The sequence below is a fragment of the Heterodontus francisci genome, chromosome 38 (genome assembly GCF_036365525.1).
Source record: "Heterodontus francisci isolate sHetFra1 chromosome 38, sHetFra1.hap1, whole genome shotgun sequence".
Classification (NCBI taxonomy): domain Eukaryota; kingdom Metazoa; phylum Chordata; class Chondrichthyes; order Heterodontiformes; family Heterodontidae; genus Heterodontus; species Heterodontus francisci.
This window is the reverse complement of record NC_090408.1, coordinates 14,005,141-14,023,543: the sequence shown is the minus strand read 5'-3', so window position 1 is coordinate 14,023,543 and position 18,403 is coordinate 14,005,141. Positions and strand designations below refer to the sequence as shown.

The 18,403-nt window shown below is 44.2% G+C and overlaps 1 protein-coding gene across 5 annotated transcripts in view; it reads left to right on the top strand.

Moving 5' to 3' along the window:
• The window catches only part of adamtsl3 (ADAMTS-like 3), a 723,872-nt gene that overhangs the window by 535,505 nt on the left and 169,964 nt on the right, over nucleotides 1–18,403 (top strand). For all 5 annotated transcript variants that reach the window (XR_010969700.1, XR_010969699.1, XM_068017734.1 and 2 more), the window contains exons 14-17: nucleotides 291–438; nucleotides 2,386–2,470; nucleotides 6,115–6,413; nucleotides 13,248–13,377. Coding sequence is in view for 3 of the 5 variants with exons in the window: in XM_068017734.1 (XP_067873835.1) it covers nucleotides 291–438; nucleotides 2,386–2,470; nucleotides 6,115–6,413; nucleotides 13,248–13,377 (662 nt within the window). In the remaining 2 variants the exon portion in view is untranslated. The remainder of the gene's footprint in view (nucleotides 1–290; nucleotides 439–2,385; nucleotides 2,471–6,114; nucleotides 6,414–13,247; nucleotides 13,378–18,403) is intronic.

Sequence of the window (18,403 nt, the reverse complement as noted above, 5' to 3'; positions counted from 1 at the left end):
GATTAAAACCAGTACTTCATTTCTATTATAAAATGTTGATAACTGTAAGAAATGGACAGTCAATAAAGTGAGCCTTAGTTTAATGTTAATATAAGTATTTTGGAGAGAGGATAAAAATGCAAACTTAAGTTGTTTCACAGCTGATTGTAACATGTATAATATAAAACTGTAAAACTGTACTGAAATATCCTTTTTTGTAGTGTAAATGAAAAACAACAAGATTGTTTTAACGGCTGATATACACTCTTTGTGAACAAGAAGCTGGTAAGAATCTCTGTGTTTTCTTACAGTGCACAGTAACATGTGGTCGAGGCCTGCGTTACAGAGTGGTACTATGTATAGACTACCGAGGACAACATACTGGGGGCTGTAACTCACAGCTGAAACCGCATATAAAGGAGGAGTGCACTGTGCCAATTCCATGTTATAAAACAAAAGGTAACTTTATAACAAAATGCCTTCATTGCTGTCTGTATGGCAACTCTATTCCTCCACAATCTGCTAAATGAGAGAAATAATTTCTTCCCATTGTTGGGAATCATTAAATATTGTAATCTTGTGTACAATTAAATACTAAGATCCAACAGCAATGTTTTTAGTAATTTTGTCCATTAAGGGCCACCAGCTAATTGTTTTTTTTTTAAAGTGTTATCTATATGCTATCCCTCAGCAACATCATCTGTAAATATTCTGTCAGCAGCAATCTGCATGCCATTATCACCTAACTTTACCTCTCCTCTGCTACTTTTGACTTCCCAATTCCCTTCACGCTGTTTCAACATCAGCAAGATAGAAGCCATCCTGGTCCACTCTGGTCAGAATTTGAGTTCTGACGCAGGGTCATTGACCTGAAATGTTGGGCTGGATTTTATGTGCACCCCCTCAGGAGGGGCTGAAGTTGGGGGTCACAGAGAATTGTGACGGGGGCAGAGGCCCGTCGCTAAGCAATCTTACTGGGGTGGGATAGGCCGCTGACGGCCTTCCAGCCCAGAGGCCAATTGAGGCCTTTAAAGGCCTATTAACAGCAAATTAAGGGCCTCTTCCCACTGCCGCTGGGATCTTACCAGTTGCAGAGGGGCCTCTGCCAAATGGGGAGTGCACCTTGTAAAACGAGGCGCCCTCCCTGTGGGGTTAGGAGGGAGGGGTCGTTGCTCCATGGCCAATCTGTGGCCCACGGAGGACCCCTGCCTGGAACCACTTCACCACCCCACCCCGGGACACCCTTCCCCCTGGACTGCACGATCTCCCCCTCGCCACCCCTCCCCTCGGCCTTCCAGACTGGCCCCAGCAACCTTGCCTCACCTCACAGTGCTCCTGGGTTCCAGTGCTGGCCCTGGGTCCAAGGCCTCTGCAGTACTGGCAGTGGCCACTGCTCGCAGTGGCATTGCCGATACTGCTGAGCTGCCAGCCCTCTGATTGGCTGGTAGCTCATGGACGTGGGATCCCCATCTTTAAAGGGACAGGGACCGTGGCTCATGAAACTTCGATGTAAAAACACATGTAAAAAAAGCTCCAGGGCTCCCCCACATTTTCGACCCGGTGCCGGAAGCCTCACCTCCTACAGAAAATCCTGCCTGTTAACTCTTTCTTTTCTCCATGGATGCTGCCTGACCTGCTGCGTATTTCTAGCATTTTCTGTTTTAACATCATTAGACACTTTAAAGTCCACCTCCTAGTGACCTCCTCAAAAAATCAACTAGTTTGGTCAGACACGTCCTACCCTTCACAATTCCATGCTGGCCCTCTTTGATCAACCGATAGCTGTCCTAGTGCTCTGTCTCTCTGTCTTTAATGATAAATTCCATTAACTTCCCTACAATTGATATTGAACTGACAGGTCTATAGTCACCTGGTTTCTCCCACCCTTTTTACATGATGCAATGACCTTTGCAATTTTTTAATCGAAGCACAATTCTTATTATATACTGAAGGCAGGAATTCCATATGGATGTATGATGCATTTGTATGAGTGTAACTGCAAGGCCTCTAGCGTTATCTGTGTGATTCAGTAAATATGCCACTGGTATCCTACTGAGCTGCTTTTAGGGTGAGATAAATGAACTACGATTATTAGAGAGCCCAGAGGACTAGTCAAAGAAATGATAATCAGAGTCCAGAGGGGGGGGTAAAAGAAGTCTCAGCGCTCCTTGTTCTATGGATAATAACTATCCCATGGGAATATTAACTCATGTTATCCTAGAAAATGTCTCAGTAGGCTGTGTAACTGTTTGATTTAAAATGCACTGTAACATTTTGAGGACGTCAATTGGGGAACTAACATGATTAAACTGACAGAAAGGAATTTTTAATTGAATAGTACAATGTAATTATTGTTTTGAATGCGTCTGGGGACCCATGGGTTTGATATATGTGTGGTATTTCCAGAAAAACTTCCTGTGGAAGCTAAAGTACCCTGGATTAAGCAAGCACAGGAACTGCTGGAACCTAGAGCTGCATCTGAGGAGCCAACGTGAGTTCATGGGTTCTCATTTTCACATTATGCTTAATGCAGTATTTGTTTAATGGACACCTTTGAGTCTCATAAAAAATTGAACTTGTGCAGCATGGTCTAATGGTCTGCAATTTGTACAATTATATACTGGTCTTTGAGGATTAAACATCGGGCTGGATTTTCCCACAGCTTCGGGACCTTGGTGTAATAATCAAACGGCAGTTCCGAGTCTGCATTTACCGGCAGTGCGTCCAATGGCACAATCTTCCTGGAAGAAACCTCCCAATCAGCCACCTCCACCTCCACGCCATCCTATAAAGGGCAGTGGGAAGGCTCTCTGTTGCCAACCCAATCAGAGGCTGGCAGCTCTGGAGCCTCAGCAGCCCCACCAGGAGAGGTGGGCGCCTTAACAAGGAGGCGTCCTCGGAGGCATGTATTTAAAGTTAATATTATTAGGGGCAAAGTTGTTAGACCCCTCGAAGCAGAGGGAAAGACCCCCCCCCCACCAGCTGCATCATGTGAGCCACGGAAGCAGCCTATCTTGCTTGTGGCCCCATCATTGTGGCATGGAACCTCCAGCTCTGAAATCCAGCCCCCTCTATGAGATGGTGGCCTTTGCGTGCAGCAGGGGCCACTGCACCAGCAGCAAAATGCCAGTGTGCCCACAAAATCGAATTTAATTCTGTGTGCAATCAGCTTAATTGACTGCCTGCCTCTGTGGTGTGAGCAGCCGATCCAGGTCTCGGCCCGCCAATGGGAAACCTCTCTGCTGGTGGGAATGCGTCAGGGAACTGTCCCGACACGGCTCCCCCCTGTTTTCCCGGCCCCTCCACCTCCAAGCCTGCAATTGGAGGACTGGGAAAATTCAGTCCATCATTTTTACTTCCAATAATCTGTTACTTTTGGAATTTAAGGCAATTGTTTTGTTTTACTTCAAGTTGATATTTATTGATGAGGGGTGATTCTGATTCGTAATTGAATATTCCATTTTTCAGAAAACGCTGTTTCAGTGTAATGATGTTCCTCTTCAGGCCTCCAAAGCTGTTTATTACATCCTTGTTCTGTATTCTGTTGAAAACATGGATAAGCTTATTGCATTCTTAAAATCAGACAAAGATTTAATCAGAAGCTACATTCAGAAATGTGCAGAAATGCACTCTGATCTTTATTAGATATAGAGTTGAAGCTATAGAAGACCAAATGCTGTCAATTTATGCATTTGTAACCAGGATGTCAAATTGACTCGTTGAGAATTTATGTATACCTGAATTTTGCTTTCTCTACCTAATTTAATGTTGAAGTAAATACGCTAGCTGACACTTCCTGGTTCAGACTCTGTGCTGCTCATTAACGATTCTGCAATCTGATTGGTTAAGGAGACACACAGTTGCTTGTCCTGTTCACGCAGGTCCAGATACTCTGTATAACGCACTGCTCTTTCTCCATTGTTGGCTGAGGTGAACATTCCAGTCCGAAAACCCAAAGAAAGTCGAGGGGCAAGTTTCAGTGTAACAAATGTCTGGCAGAAGAAATAGTTGAATAGCTAAAGAGCTGAACCAACATATGAATTGACAATCTTTTGGCCAATCTTGATGCTCCTCAATGTAAAGCATGCTATTGTATACTTTAACACTTTGGCCTCAACGTATCAACTGTTGTCTCTCAGGTCAGGCACAGCATAATCAATACAAGGACTTGTTCCATGTTCAGTTATAGGCCTCTCATATTTGCAATCCCCAATCCCGGTGCAAAGTCCGACCAGTGCGTTGTCCCTGCTGTGCAACAAGCAAGGATTCAAAGAGGAAAATTGAGCCATTGCTTTTTAATCTTTTAAGTATGAAAATGTTTTCTAACGGTCTGCTCACAACAGAATTACAGGCAGTTGGCACTGAGCTGTGCATCAGATTGTGACTCCCATGGGAAATAATGTCTGTAGTGCAGAAGTGACATGTAGTTCAGTAGCTTAAACATTCCATCATCTCGAGATCTTATGGTGAATGAGCTTTAATGTGCCAGCAAACCTTCACCGTGCATCAAAGTAAGTTAAATATTAAGAACAGCCATTGACTGATTTAAGGAAAGACATAATGAATAAGAGTGAGTGATGGTAATAAGGGCTGAGTGTAGAAGTAACAAGAATGCATTCCTGAGAATTTTGGTGGGCTGTTTTTAGACACAGTGGAGCTAATCCAGATCCATTTGTCAAAATCTTGAAGATTTACATTACGGAACATTGACGATGTTTAACTTTCAGAAGTTGTATTTCACAATCCTTTGTCCTAGTCCTAGTGGATCGCCTCTACTTTACCAAGAATGTACTTTTGTTGCGTGATTTTGTACAATTGAATGCCATAAAAGTATTTTATTGAGCCGGAAGGATTTTTTGAGGAGGTGAAAATATGTATAGTATTTGGCCCCATTTTTCTGGATGGTTCCTTTTCAAAAATTAACATTTGCTTTGTGCAACAGAGACTTAATTCAGTAGTTTCAATAATAAAGTGTTGAATCTATTGTGCGACATATTGTAAGTACAGGGAGCAGGACTGCAAAGTTACAACATACCGCAATCTAGTGCAAAGGTAAAAGGACAAGCTTGTGTCTCATTAACCAATCAGACTGAAGAACTGTTAATGAGTAGTGCAGAGTTTGAACAAGGAAGTGAGAGGTAAAATAGTGAACTCAATGTCAAATTAAAGTGAGGGAAACAAAGACTGGATTAACAAAGATAAAGTCAGAAATAAAAGTTAAATATATATATATTTTTAAAAAAAAATAAAGATCAACAATAACTAAAAGCTGAAGGAATGAGATTCCACGATTGTTAAAGTTAATTTTCAGTGCCAAAGGGGTTGTTTTGCATTAATTAGGACTTACCAGGCCATTAAAAGAGTACTTAGACTGAAATGGACAAGCTCTAACTTTCTGTGGCAATTTTAGTTTGTATCTAATGTTAGTACAGGGACTTCATACCATTCAATACATTTGAATGGGGAGCCAGGACAGTGAGATGCTTTTTCCACACACCTTTTGGATCAGCAATGTATCTTGGATACCAGATTCCGGATTTCTGTGTTCAACTGTGTACATCACTGGAAGTTGCTGTCTGATTTGCACATAAATGACAGTGAATGCTGTTATCCTCATCCCTCTTTCTCCAGCAAAATCTGTTTGTTGTACTGATCAAGCTGTTGGGAAATTGTGCCTAAAGCAGTTGCATTTTAGGTAAAGAACAGATTAGGATGAAGGTTATTGTAAGCAGCTCTTATCAGGCTCCTCTCTCTGCAACTTCAAGAGAGGTGTCAATGCCCCAACAATTTACCTTAATCATAATTTCAGAGGCACATTTCTCAACTTGGCTTTGGCCTAGCATCTGCTACCAGAAACTCATGACAAACATCAGAAATTGTGGCAACACCATGCAGGAGATGAATCAGCCACAGGCTCTAGGAAATGAAAAGGGTGAAGAGAGGTTCAATGAGGTGTTACTGCCAACCAGAAAGCAGCACCATGAGATCATTGGCTGACCTCAGACTGTCACTTGTCAAAATCTTGTGGGGCTTTGATAACTTGTGTGAGGTGGCAGGGGGCATAAGTATTATAAAGTGTAATTTACAAGCTGCACTTTGGACAGTAATAGTGATTACCTTTTTGTACATTCACAGGTTTATTCCTGAGCCCTGGTCACAATGCAGTACTTCATGTGGAATTGGCAAACAAGCGCGAATAGTCAAGTGCCGTGTTCTGCTTTCATTTTCTCAAACAGTGGAGGAGCTTCCAGATGAGGAATGTGAAGAAGACAAGCCACCCACTGAGCAAGCTTGTTACTCTGTGCCGTGTGATGGTACTACTGCTACATATGAATCAGAGGTGGCTCACTATGATCGTGATGACAATGAGATGGAAGAACATTTTGACTGGGAATATGAAGGTTTCACTCCATGCTCAGCTTCATGTTTAAGAGGTATTTCTTTTTAATAACTTGTTGTTGAGCTCTTAATTCTCTTCAGTCCTGAAACTATGCTAGATGGCACTAGTGTACAATAATTTCTTCTTTCCATTGCTTTAGCAGAAGCATTGGGCTGGATTTTACCAAGCCCATGACATCGGGGGTGGGCAGAAGATGGTTGTGACAGAGGCCCACCAGGGAGCTTGACACTGAGAGGGCCCGGCCTGATCCTCCCAGTGGCGTCGAGGCTCCGTGGCAGCCCCCACGCCGCTGGGTGATGAAACCTGCATCGACATATTTAAATCAACAAAATGAGTACATTAACATAAACTTACCTTCAATCCTCCGGGCCCTCTGCAATCCTCAGTGCAGTGGCCGGCACTGCCATACCTTCACTCCCTGTTTGGGCAAAGCCGGTGTGACACGAGTGGGGAGAGGGGAGGAGTTAAGATTTCCAGTGCGATGGGGGGGAGGGGATGGAGTTGAGGGGGGTGGGGTCAAATAAATGTAATGAGTGTCGGGGATGGTGGGAACTTTGTGCAGTCTGGGAGGGGAAGGTTAGATTTAAAAGGTATGTGTTTTGGGGATGGGAAGTGCAAATAGCAAATGTAATTGTTATTCGGGGGGTGGGAAAGGGGCGTGAGAATCTTATTTGATAAATTTTGGGGGGGGTGGTTCCTTTAAAAATTTAAATATGCCGATAGGGCTAGCTGCCCTTTAAAAATGGCACCAGTGTCTGTGCACAGACAACTGACGCCATTGCCGGGGACAGAAAGCCCCCCCCAGCCCAGCAGGCCGCCCCGGCTATTTAAATGAGCCACTGTGCGAGAGACTGCGGCGGCTGTTTGGCATGTGGGCCGCCATTTTTGAGCTCACCGCTGGCTCTTGGAATCCAGCCCATTAACTCAAATTAATGTCAGCAGACTATTTGATCACAGGAAGCATCGCAATGCAGCCCAACCTCCGCACCTGTATAATTTAAGGAATGGTCAGAAGGTAGTGATTCGGAACGTGAGTCCCAGCTGCTTCTCCTCTCCATCGGTGCAGAGACTCATTGTAAAGGCTCTACCAGATTCTTTAGCAGAGGACATGGGGTGAACCGAAGACTGATCATGGTTCATGTGACTGAGTTTTTCACTGGATGAGTTCAGGTGGACATGCTGCCTTACCTTTTTTTAAAGTTAATGTTGACATGCACTCTGGACTTTGGTTCCTCCTCTAGTTTGTCGGTAACAGAAAGATAGTAAAGCAATCGCTAATTCACGATGAATTAAACAAAATTAAAATGGATCACAAGGTGAAATACACACCTTTTTTGGGCTCATTGTTTATTGATATTGATAAATATCAAAATAGCAGGTCGCAATATATCCTATCTATCTGATGGTGCATATTATCTCTAGAGATTACAGCCTGGAAATTATTATTTCCATGCAATTAAGGGGTTAATATTTCTTAAAGTTTTTGAGATTTACCATGCTCACTATTAAACCTTCAGTTTTACTGTTACCTGATGCTGCATTCAAACATGTACTGCAACATTGGTAGATAAGCCAATGAAGTAGTGGAAACAATAATACTGATCGTCATCTGTATAATGCAATGATGAGACATTTAAGCAGGGCTGTTGAGCCCTAGGTAACTGCTTAGTGAACAATATTACTTTTTTTTCCCAAAATATACTTGATTCATGAAAATGTGTAAAAAAAAACACATTACAAAACAATTCAAATTTGACATTTCAGAAAGTGCAATAATGATCAGATTCCTTCGATACAGAACATGAGGTGCCTCACAACTCTTGCCATTCCATTTTATAAAAAATGTATATTTGCATTACACAGCAAAAACATTTTTGGTGCATACAGCGTGAGGAGTTTTACATGGGTTCCAGCCCCTCGGTTCACTATGGCAGGAGGACCTTACACAGTGGTCTTTCCCCATTGAGCCTTTGCAGCAGCTGCTCCAAGCTTTAGTGCGTCCCTCAGCACGTAGTCCTGGACCTTGGAATGTGCCAGTCTGCAACACTCGGTCATGGACAATTCTTTGCACTGGAAGACCAGCAAGTTTCGGGCAGACCAAAGAGTGTCTTTCACCGAGTCGATGGTCCTCCAGCAGCAGTTGATGTTTATCTCGGTATACGTTCCTTGGGACAGACCGTAGAGCACAGAGGCCTGTGTTACCAAGCTGCTCGGGATGAACCTTGACAAAACCACTGCATCTCTTACTGAGGAATGGAACATTGCTGAGGGAAATGATCCTGATTTACTGACCCACTACTGGAAGGACTCAGGAGGGGAGAAAAACCACACTTTATAGAAACGGTGGCCAACTTTACTTTCTCTACCATGCTCCCAACATGTACCTGCACGTCAGGCAAGGGAGGAGATGGCAATAGGGTGACTACATTAACTAGGACCACTATACCAGAATAAAGATGTTCGTTCTCAAGAAATCTGCGGAGGTAATTTTAAAAAAAACTGATCCCTAAGACAAGCACCTGTCCCAGGCACGCATGTAAGGTAGTCCTCTCTGCTACCAGTTTAAGCTTTAATGCTGTTGGACACTATAGAATAAGTTTGTTACCTAGATGCAAAGCCACTATAATAAAAGTAGGGCAAAGAATGCATTGTTTGAATGGGGACACTTAGGACAAACTTAACTGGTACAAATAAGAAGTGATGTGGTAACTTATGCAGAGCAATGACTGTTAAAGGAGCTGTACACAAAGAAGATGCATCCACAATTTGTAGCCCATGCCAGGCCCCTGAAGATGTGCAGCCAAGGTACATGGTTACTCTACATACTTTTAATACTTCCCCCCACAACCACCTCCCCCTCCCCCCACCCCCGCCATGTTCTTCTGCTCACAGGACAAGATGGCTTTTAATTGCCATGAACAAATTGTTATTGGCTAAGAGGCACATAATAAACTTGTTAGCAAATTGAATTCCATGGAATTAAAGGGATGGTGGCTGTATGGATATGAGATTGGCTAAGAGACAAAAAGGAGAGAGTAGTGGTGAACGGTTGTTTTTCAGACAGGAGGGGAGTGTGCAGTGGTGTTCCCCAGGGTTTGGTGTTGGGACCACTGCTCCTTTTGATAAATGCATAATTTCAAAGTTTGAGGATGATAAAATTTGGAACTGTACTAAACAATGAGGAGGAGAGTAAGAGGCTGCAGGAGGATGTGAACAGACCAGTAGAATGGGCAGAGATGTGGCAGATGAAATTTAGCACAACAAATTGTGAAGTGATTAATTTTGGTAGGAAGAATGAGGAGATGCAATATAAACTAAATGATACAATTTTAAATAGAGTGCGGGATCAGAGATTCCTGGGGGTTTACGTACAAAAGCCTCTGTAGGTGGTAGGACAAGCTGAGAAAAGTACTAGAAAAGGATGAGAGATCCTTGGCTATATAAACAGAGACATAGTGGGGAATTTTATGCTGGCGGTGGGAATCTTGACATCTGGGGAAACCGACACTGAGATCCCTGCGTCTCCTATTTCCAAAAGGCCCGCCAAATTTAGTGACAATCAGGCACTTGACGGGACATCAACAGGCCATCCATAGGATTTAGGACTCCATCACTGAAAGTCACAGCCTTGCAGATCTGCCGGCCAATCAGAGGCCGGCAGCTGCAGCGCCACCGCGGAGGCAACGAGACACCGAGGAGCAACGCTGGAACCAGGCTCAAGGTAGATCCGGGGGTGGGGGGGTGGGGTGTGGTGTCGGCAGCAAGGGCAGGGGGTTGGCCCTCAGCGGGGCCCTTCCCCCTTCCCAATGCCAGGTCCCTCATTCAGGTACTAAGTGCTTTAGAACGAGGACCCCCCCCCCCCCCCCACACCCCCAACCCCACTCCGGAACCGGCAAGCAGCCTGCATGATTTTTTGTGCTGTACTTTCCATGTGGCAACAGGGTGGCCTGCCGCACGGGTAATTGTGGCTGCAGCAAGAAGAGGCCCTTAATTGGGGGTTAATTACCGAGTTAAGGGCCTCATTTGGTGCTGGGGCAGGAAGGTTCCACCGTGCCACCATCTCACCCAATTTTATGCATAATCAAAAAGGCTAATGGAATGCTAGCCTTTATATCCAGAGGATTAGAGTATAAAGACACAGAGGTTATGCTGCAGCTGTACAAAACCCTGGTTAGACCCCACTTGGAGTACTGTGAGCAGTTATGGGCACCACACCTTAGGAAGGATATAATGGCCTTGGAGGGTTTGCAACGTAGGTTTACAAGAATGATACCTGGACTACAGGGCTTAAGTTACGAGGAAAGATTACACAAATTAGGCCTGTTTCCGCTAGAATTTAGAAGGTTAAGGGGTGATCTGATTGAAGTCTTCAAGATATTAACAAGAAAATACAGGCTAGATAAAGATAAACTATTTCCACTGGTTGGAGGTTCTAAAACTAGGGGGCATAGTCTAAAAATTAGGGCCAGACCATTCAGGAGAGATGTTAGGAAGCACTTCTTCACGCAAAGGGTGGTAGAGGTTTGGAACTCTCTCCCACAAACAGCAGTTGAAGCTAGAACAGTTGTTAATTTTAAATCTGAGATAGATTTTTGTTAAGCAAAGATATTAAGGGATATGGGCCAAAGGCAGGTATATGGAGTTAGGCTGCGGATCAGCCATGATCTCATTGAATGGAGGGACAGGCTGGAGGGGCTGAATGGCCTACTCCTGTTCCTATCTTCCTATGTTCCTATGTTGTGCACTCCCCGCCTCCAAAGCCGCTGCTGGGGAGAGCATAAAATTCCACCCATAGAGGACAAAAAAAGGAAATTATGCTAAAACTTTATAAATCACTACTTTGGCCCCACTAGGGTATTGTGGCCATTTTTATGCATCACACTTTAGGAAGGGTGTCAAGGCCTTAGAGAGGGGGAAGAAGAGATTTATAGGAATGCTACCAGGGATGAGGAACTTTGCATTTATGTGGAGAGACTAGAGAAACTGGGGTTGTTCTCCTTCGAGCACAGAAGGTTAAAGAGAGATTTGGTAGAGGTGTTCAAAATCTTGAAGGATTTTGATTAAATAAATAAGGAGAAACTGTTTCTAGTGGCAGAAGGCTCGGTAACCAGAAGCCACAAATTGAACGTAATTGGCAAAAGAACCAGATGTGACATGAGGGAAAAAAAATTACGCAGCAAGTTGATATGATCTGGAATGCACCACGGCTCAAAAGGGCGATAGACGTAGACTCAGTAGTAACTTTCAAAAGGGAATTGTATAAATACTTGAAAAGAAAGAAGCTTGCTAGGCCATGGGGAATGAGCAGAGGAGTGGGGCTAATTGGATAGTTCTTTCAAACAGCAGGCACAATTGACCAAATGGCCTCCGAGTATTATTCTATGATAGAGGAGGTGGCTTGTAGCAATTTAAACCAAGCTACTTAGAAAGAGGCTGTCTTTGAAATCATTAACTGTGAGATCATTGAGGGTGTGAGGGACAGTGAAGTAAGAGGCTTCTCCAGGATTAGGGTTCATGCAATTATATTCATGTCATTTAATGTCTTACTGAGTGAGCAGCATGCAGACACATATTCAGCTATAGTGACATCAAAGGGCATCATGTGAGGGGAGTCGTGCCTAAAAGTGGTTACTTGATATAACAGTTTGGCATTTCACCTCCAAATTCCCCTCCGTGTCACGCACCTTCCCAACTTGGACAGATAGCACTTCACCATCCTTCAAAATCCTGGAACTCACTACCTCACAACACCATGGAAATACCTTCACCACACAGCCTGCAGAGGTTCAAGAATGCAGCTCACTGATACCTTCTCAATGGCACCAAGAAATGGGCAATAAAAGATGGCTTTGCTGATGACAACCCTTATACCGAGAATGATTTTTTTTTAAATTCTTTTCTTAGAAATGAAAAAAAAGATTCCTGCCAAAGGGGACAGCCTGGAACCAGCCAGCACTTGTTGAATAAAGCATCAGTGACCTTCCTGTCACATCTTGTTGCAAGCATATCTTGTTGAAACATAAACATAGAAACATAAAAAATAGGAGCTGGAGTAGGCCATTCGGCCCGTCGAGCCTGCTGCACCATTCATTAGGATCATGGCTGATCATCAAACTCAGTAATCTGTTCCCGCTTTCGCCCCATACCCTTTGATCCCTTTAGACCCAAGAGCTATATCTAACTCCTTCTTGAAAACATACAATGTTTTGGCCTCAACTGCTTTCTGTGGTAGCGAATTCCACAGATTCACCACTCTCTGGGTGAAGAAATTTCTCCTCATCTCAGTCCTGAAAGGTTTACCCCGTATCCTTAGACTGTGACCCCTGGTTCTGGACTACCCCACTATTGGGAACATCCTTCCTGCATCTACCCTGTCAAGTCCTGTTAGAATTTTATAGGTTTCTATGAGATCCCCCCTCACTCTTTTGAACTCCAGCGAATATAATCCTAACTGACTCAATCTCTCCTCACACGTCAGTCCTGCCATCCCAGGAATCAGTCTTGAGTAATCCTGGAGCAATATCAATCCAATTTGAAGATTTTTCCCCACCCTCTGATATTGAGAAATAGGAAACAACTCGTAGGCTTTTGTTTCAAGTGTATGAACCTCAATGGTGTAAAAATTGTACCCAAGAGTTCAAGTCATTAAGAAACACGTGCGAAGATGTGGTTTATTGCATTGGATTATTTAGTAAATAATGTGGCGGATGTGTTTTACATCATTTATATTGGAAGTTTTTATGGTATACTATCTAGAAGTTATTTACGATCCTATCTTATTTAGCATTGAGTGTCAGGTAATCAACATGTACTGCCTGTATGCCATTCCTGATTCCTTTAATAATTCTATGTTTATTTTCACCACCAGGGAAACAGGAAACGATAGTCATGTGTCGTAACAAATATACACAGGAAAGTGTGGATGATAGTTTGTGTGACAACTTCAAACGGCCTCCGCATATGGTTCGAGCTTGTGGTACTGAGCCTTGTCCTCCCAGGTATGTTTCGTTCTTCACTTCTGGGAAACAATCTTTAAAGAATTCACATGCTTTGTCTTTTGAAATTCATGTTCTAGACGAAATGAGAAGTATATTCAATTAAATTAGATGAGTCTACAGTGTTGTGAAGGGAGATACGTAGGTGCTTATTATTGTCTTTCAGTCCTCTGCTATAATCTTGGGCTGTAGTTTTGAGGCAGAATAGGAACAGATGTTTTGTATGAAACTCCTTGTAGCCTGCAATTCTTTGGATGTCATTGAAATGGAAAATCGTGATCTGGGATTTCCCCCGTTAATCCACTCTGCCGCATTGGAGTGCCAGGGTGGCGTCCTGACAGATAAACTGCCAATTCCAGTGGAGTTTCTGATGCCAAGCTAATCTGCATATTTTTGGTGGTCTGAGATTTCGCTACCAGGGAGGTGAGTGGTGGAGGGGGCAGGGGTGGCAGCGAGGGTGTGGAGAGAGGATAATTGGTGACAGAAGCTGCTGAGGCAGGAAACCTGCAGTTGGAGCAGTTTAAAGGACCAGGCAGCAACACCGATGACAATTGTCCATGAATTTTGCCTGCATTGTCCCTTTAAATTGTGTTTAACATTCCACCTGGCCTGGCAATGCGAGAGCTAACATTGTTTGCATCCAGCATTCCTGAGCTGACAATGATGGCAAGTATAACGTTTGGGGCGGCACAGTGGCGCAGTGGTTAGCACCGCAGCCTCACAGTTCCAGGGATCCGGGTTCAATTCTGGGTACTGCCTGTGTGGAGTTTGCAAGTTCTCCCTGTGTCTGCGTGGGTTTCCTCCGGGTGCTCCGGTTTCCTCCCACATGCCAAAGACTTGCAAGTTGCTAGGTTAATTGGCCATTATATATTGCCCCTAGTATAGGTAGGTGGTAGGGAAATATAGGAACAGGTGAGGATGTGGTAGGAATATGGGATTAGTGTAGGATTAGTATAGATGGGTGGTTGATGGTCGGCACAGACCCGGTGGGCCGAAGGGCCTGTTTCAGTGCTGTATCTCTAAACTAAACATAACAAGGCTCTGTTATCATTGCTCCATTTGAATATACTTATTCGTATTTAGACAGCTGCTACAGTTATAGCACAGAACATGCGGACATACGAATTAGGAGCAGAAGTAGGCCATTCAGCTTCTCGAGCCTGCTTCACTATTCAATAAGATCACAGCTGATCTGTTTGTGTTTAGAATTCCACACTCCCATCTACCCCGATAACCTTTGATTCCCTTGCCTAACAAGAATCTATCTACCTCTGCCATAAAAATATTCAATGAGCCCGCCTCCACCACCTTCTGAGGCAGAGAGTTCCAAAGTTACATAACCCTCAGAGAAAAAATTTCTCCTCATCTCGGTCCTAAAAGGGTGAGCCTTAATTTTAAAACAGTGCCCCCTAGTTCTGGACTCACCCACAAGAGGAAACATCCTTTCCACCTCCACCTTGTCAAGACCGTTCAGGATCTTATAAACTTCAATCAAGTCTCCCCTCACTCTTCTAAACTCCAACAAGCCCAGTCTGTCCAACTTTTCCTCATAAGACAACCCGCTCATTCCAGGTATCAATCTTGTAAACCTCCTCTGAACCGCCTCCAACGCATTTACATCATTCCTTAAATAAGGAGACCAAAACTGCACACAGTATTCGCGATGTGGTCTCAGCAATGCCATGTATAACTGAAGCATAACATCCTTACTTTTATTTTCAATTTCTCTCATAATAAAGGATAGCATTCCATTAGCCTTCTGAAGGAGGCCATTCAGCCTGCCGAGTCCACACAGCTCTCAGCAAGAGACCCAACAGAAAGGTAGAGGCAAATACAGGCTACAGTATCTGCCTCCAAGCACCAGTTTGAAGTCTAAAACAGTTTTGAAAGGATACACGAAAGATCCAGTACCAGTTTGTTTATGACATTTAAGGCTATTGGACACATTCAGCAAGACTACACGCACAAAGTTAGGGTTTCTCTTGGTTGTTAGTCCATTAGCATAGTAACTAGCCTATTCTTATAAAAACAAAGTTTTAAATGAAAATATATAAAGGTTTCTTTTAAAGCCAGGATTAATAATGTTTACTTAAATAATCAGCTATTAATGTTTGGGTACCATAGACTGTTTGAAGACAGGGCTGTCAAAAGGTCTTTAACAGCATGGGGTAGAGCGTTTGAGCTGCAGATAGTACAGGATGTTCACTATTATGCTACAGTGTGATGTGATAAGACATTGACTTCTGGCCCCCAGCCCCATGAATTCCTCAAATGGTGAATCAGTCCAATCCCAAGGGAAACCAGTGCACGGATACCAGCCATTTCCCTGAGGAAGGGGAATATGTGATACGCTTGTACCTCCTAGTGACTGGTCTGTTACATAACAGCATTATTTAGGGCCTGAGAGCAGATTTCTTGCGTACTCTGTCATGTGGACACGGTGCAGCTGAACTAAGTAAACAGGGGAAATTGAAAGGTGGTTTCCTTTAGAACTAATTTCTGTAAAATTAGCAGATACACTTGGGACCTTGTAACCCTTTCAAGTAACCAGAAATATAGTTGTGGTAGGAACTGTAGAATAGTATTCTTCCTAATTTTTATGATTGTTTATTTTTTCTACTGATTTGCCTTCAATTTCTCTTCATTGGAATGTGGCCGGTTGGAAATATCCTTGAAATTTGTGGTTACAGTTTTCAGTAGTCATGAAGGACCAGATTTTCCTCTTCTGTGTTAATTAGGAAGAAATTTATCGAGCAACTTATCAGGCCAGTACATCTCAAAGCAATTCACATGTAAAAGTTATTTTTGAAGCATATAATTTAAACAGGGAGGCTGCTCTAATGGAAACTTGTAATGAACTTTTCTTTTAATTACTGCTCTGGCACTCGCTCCCTGAAAAACTCAAGCAGAATTGTATACAGGGGAAGATATAAATGAAAAGTGTGTTCTGAATTACAGAACAGTCTTAGATCTAGTGCTGTACTGAAAGACATCGGACAGAATTTTATCTGAACAGACCCACACACAGCGGTGGGGGTGAGGGGCTGGTAGCAGGTCAGGAACGTGAGGTTTGCTGCCGCTCTTTAACTCAGCTGCAGTATTGACATCTTACTTTTGGGTTCCCAACCAGTCAGAAGAGTGTGGGCACAATGACACCCTGCAGTTGGTCTTTAAAGGATCTATTTAAAGGGACCCTGGTAGGGGTCAGAATGGCTGCAGGAAACCTTGATTGTGAAGGCTTGTGGAGGCAAATAAATGGAAGGAAGATGTGGGAAGGCTACCCAACTTGTGAAACTTAGATTTTAAAAAAACGGAGGATCGCTCTGGGGCAGTTGGAGGGGTGGGGGGGTAGCACGAAAAGGCAGAGGCGGGCTTTCCCCTGTCTTTTCAGCGTGGCGCCAGGAACCCCGCCTTCAACACAAAATCCCTGCCAATATGAGTGAGCAAGTGCTTGAGAGAGGGGCAGTCGTGGAACGTCCTTGCCGTGGCGCAGGGCACTCCAAGCTCTGCTCAGCTGGGTGTAGATGCTGAGCCTCTGGGGTCATCTATGACCAGGGCACTCCTGGAGCAGCAATGGGGAGTGTAAATGCTTCCGTCAGCATTTCCAGAGGCAGTGCGTACCCTTGGCGAAAGTTTGTAAGAGTCCATTTATGTAAGAGCATGAGTGCCCTGATGGCTCAAGCATTTACGCTGGTGCACCTCCAGGGAAAGATTGGCCACCTGCACAGAGAATCAGTTGTGGTAGGCCACCAAGTCCATGCTGGACCAGACCAATGCCCTGCATACTCAGTCTGCCACTTTACACAGGTGGAGGAAAGCTTCGCCTTGGTGGCTGAAGACCTCACTGAAATGCAGCCAGGTGCTCTCCAGCTCTTGGCTAGCAGGGGAGTGCAGGTTGGCCATGAGAAGGAAGATGGAGAAAGGGCAGATGACAGTGGGGACTCTTCTCCAGGTGCTTCCACTTATCATCCCTTGCTCTTCCACCGCCCACCCCACCCATGTGCTGCCTCCTGCCCTGATGACTGAGTCTGCCCCTGTACAGGGGCAGGTGGGACAGTCTTTGGCAGGGACCTCATGGGCTCCAAATTTCAGAGGATGTCCGCCATGGGCACCTGAGCTGTCAGAGCAGGGGAAGGAGCAGACTGCCTCCAGCTGTGCTGAAGCCACAGGGGTTCCACCATGTAGGAGTAATAGGAAGCAGATGAGAAAGACTTATTAATTGCTCAAGGGGATTTGCTTGAGTGTGTACAGCAATGTTTGTGGTGTTGTGTTAAGTTTTATTTCAATGAATGAAACACTTTATTTGAACTCCTCATTCTCTTGGCCTCTACTTTGTTGCATCTCCCATTCATTCCAGACAGTAGCCTTCAGGTGGATGGTATGACCAGTTTTTATGAAGAGGAAAGGGTGTGAATGTGACAGTTGGACTTTTGACTGCTGGAACAATTTGTGTTGTAGCTGGGGGGTCGGCCACAGGTCAGATGCCCTCACACACTCTGAATAGGTAAAGTGTGCCTGTATGAGGCCATCGTGGGCTTCTCTAGCAGCCAGGTGAGCAACTGCAGGCACCAGGTCCACATTTGGCTCCTCCTCCTTGGAGGAGGAGGATGCCAATTGGTCTGCACTTCCTCTTCCTGCATCTCCATTCTTCTTCGCAGCACAACGTTATGCAAGGCACAGCAGACCACTTTCATTCTGGAGACCCTTAATGTTGCATTATAAAAGGCGCCTCAAGATCTGTTGAGGCATCTGAATCGCATCTTCAGCAACCGAATGGCTTGCTCAATGATTGCCTTTGTGGTTATATAGCTCCTGTTGTGTATCTCCTCCAGTTTACTTGTCGGGTTCCCTACAGAGATTATCAATCAGGTCTTCAGAAGATAGCCTTGTCTCCAAGGAGCCAACTGCCGAATCTGAGTGGAGGTGTGAAAAATTGTGGGAGATGTGACTGCAGCAGAATGAATGAGTCAAGGCAGCTCCCAGAATATCTTGCACAGACATGTATGATCACCTTCTGGTGGTCACAAAC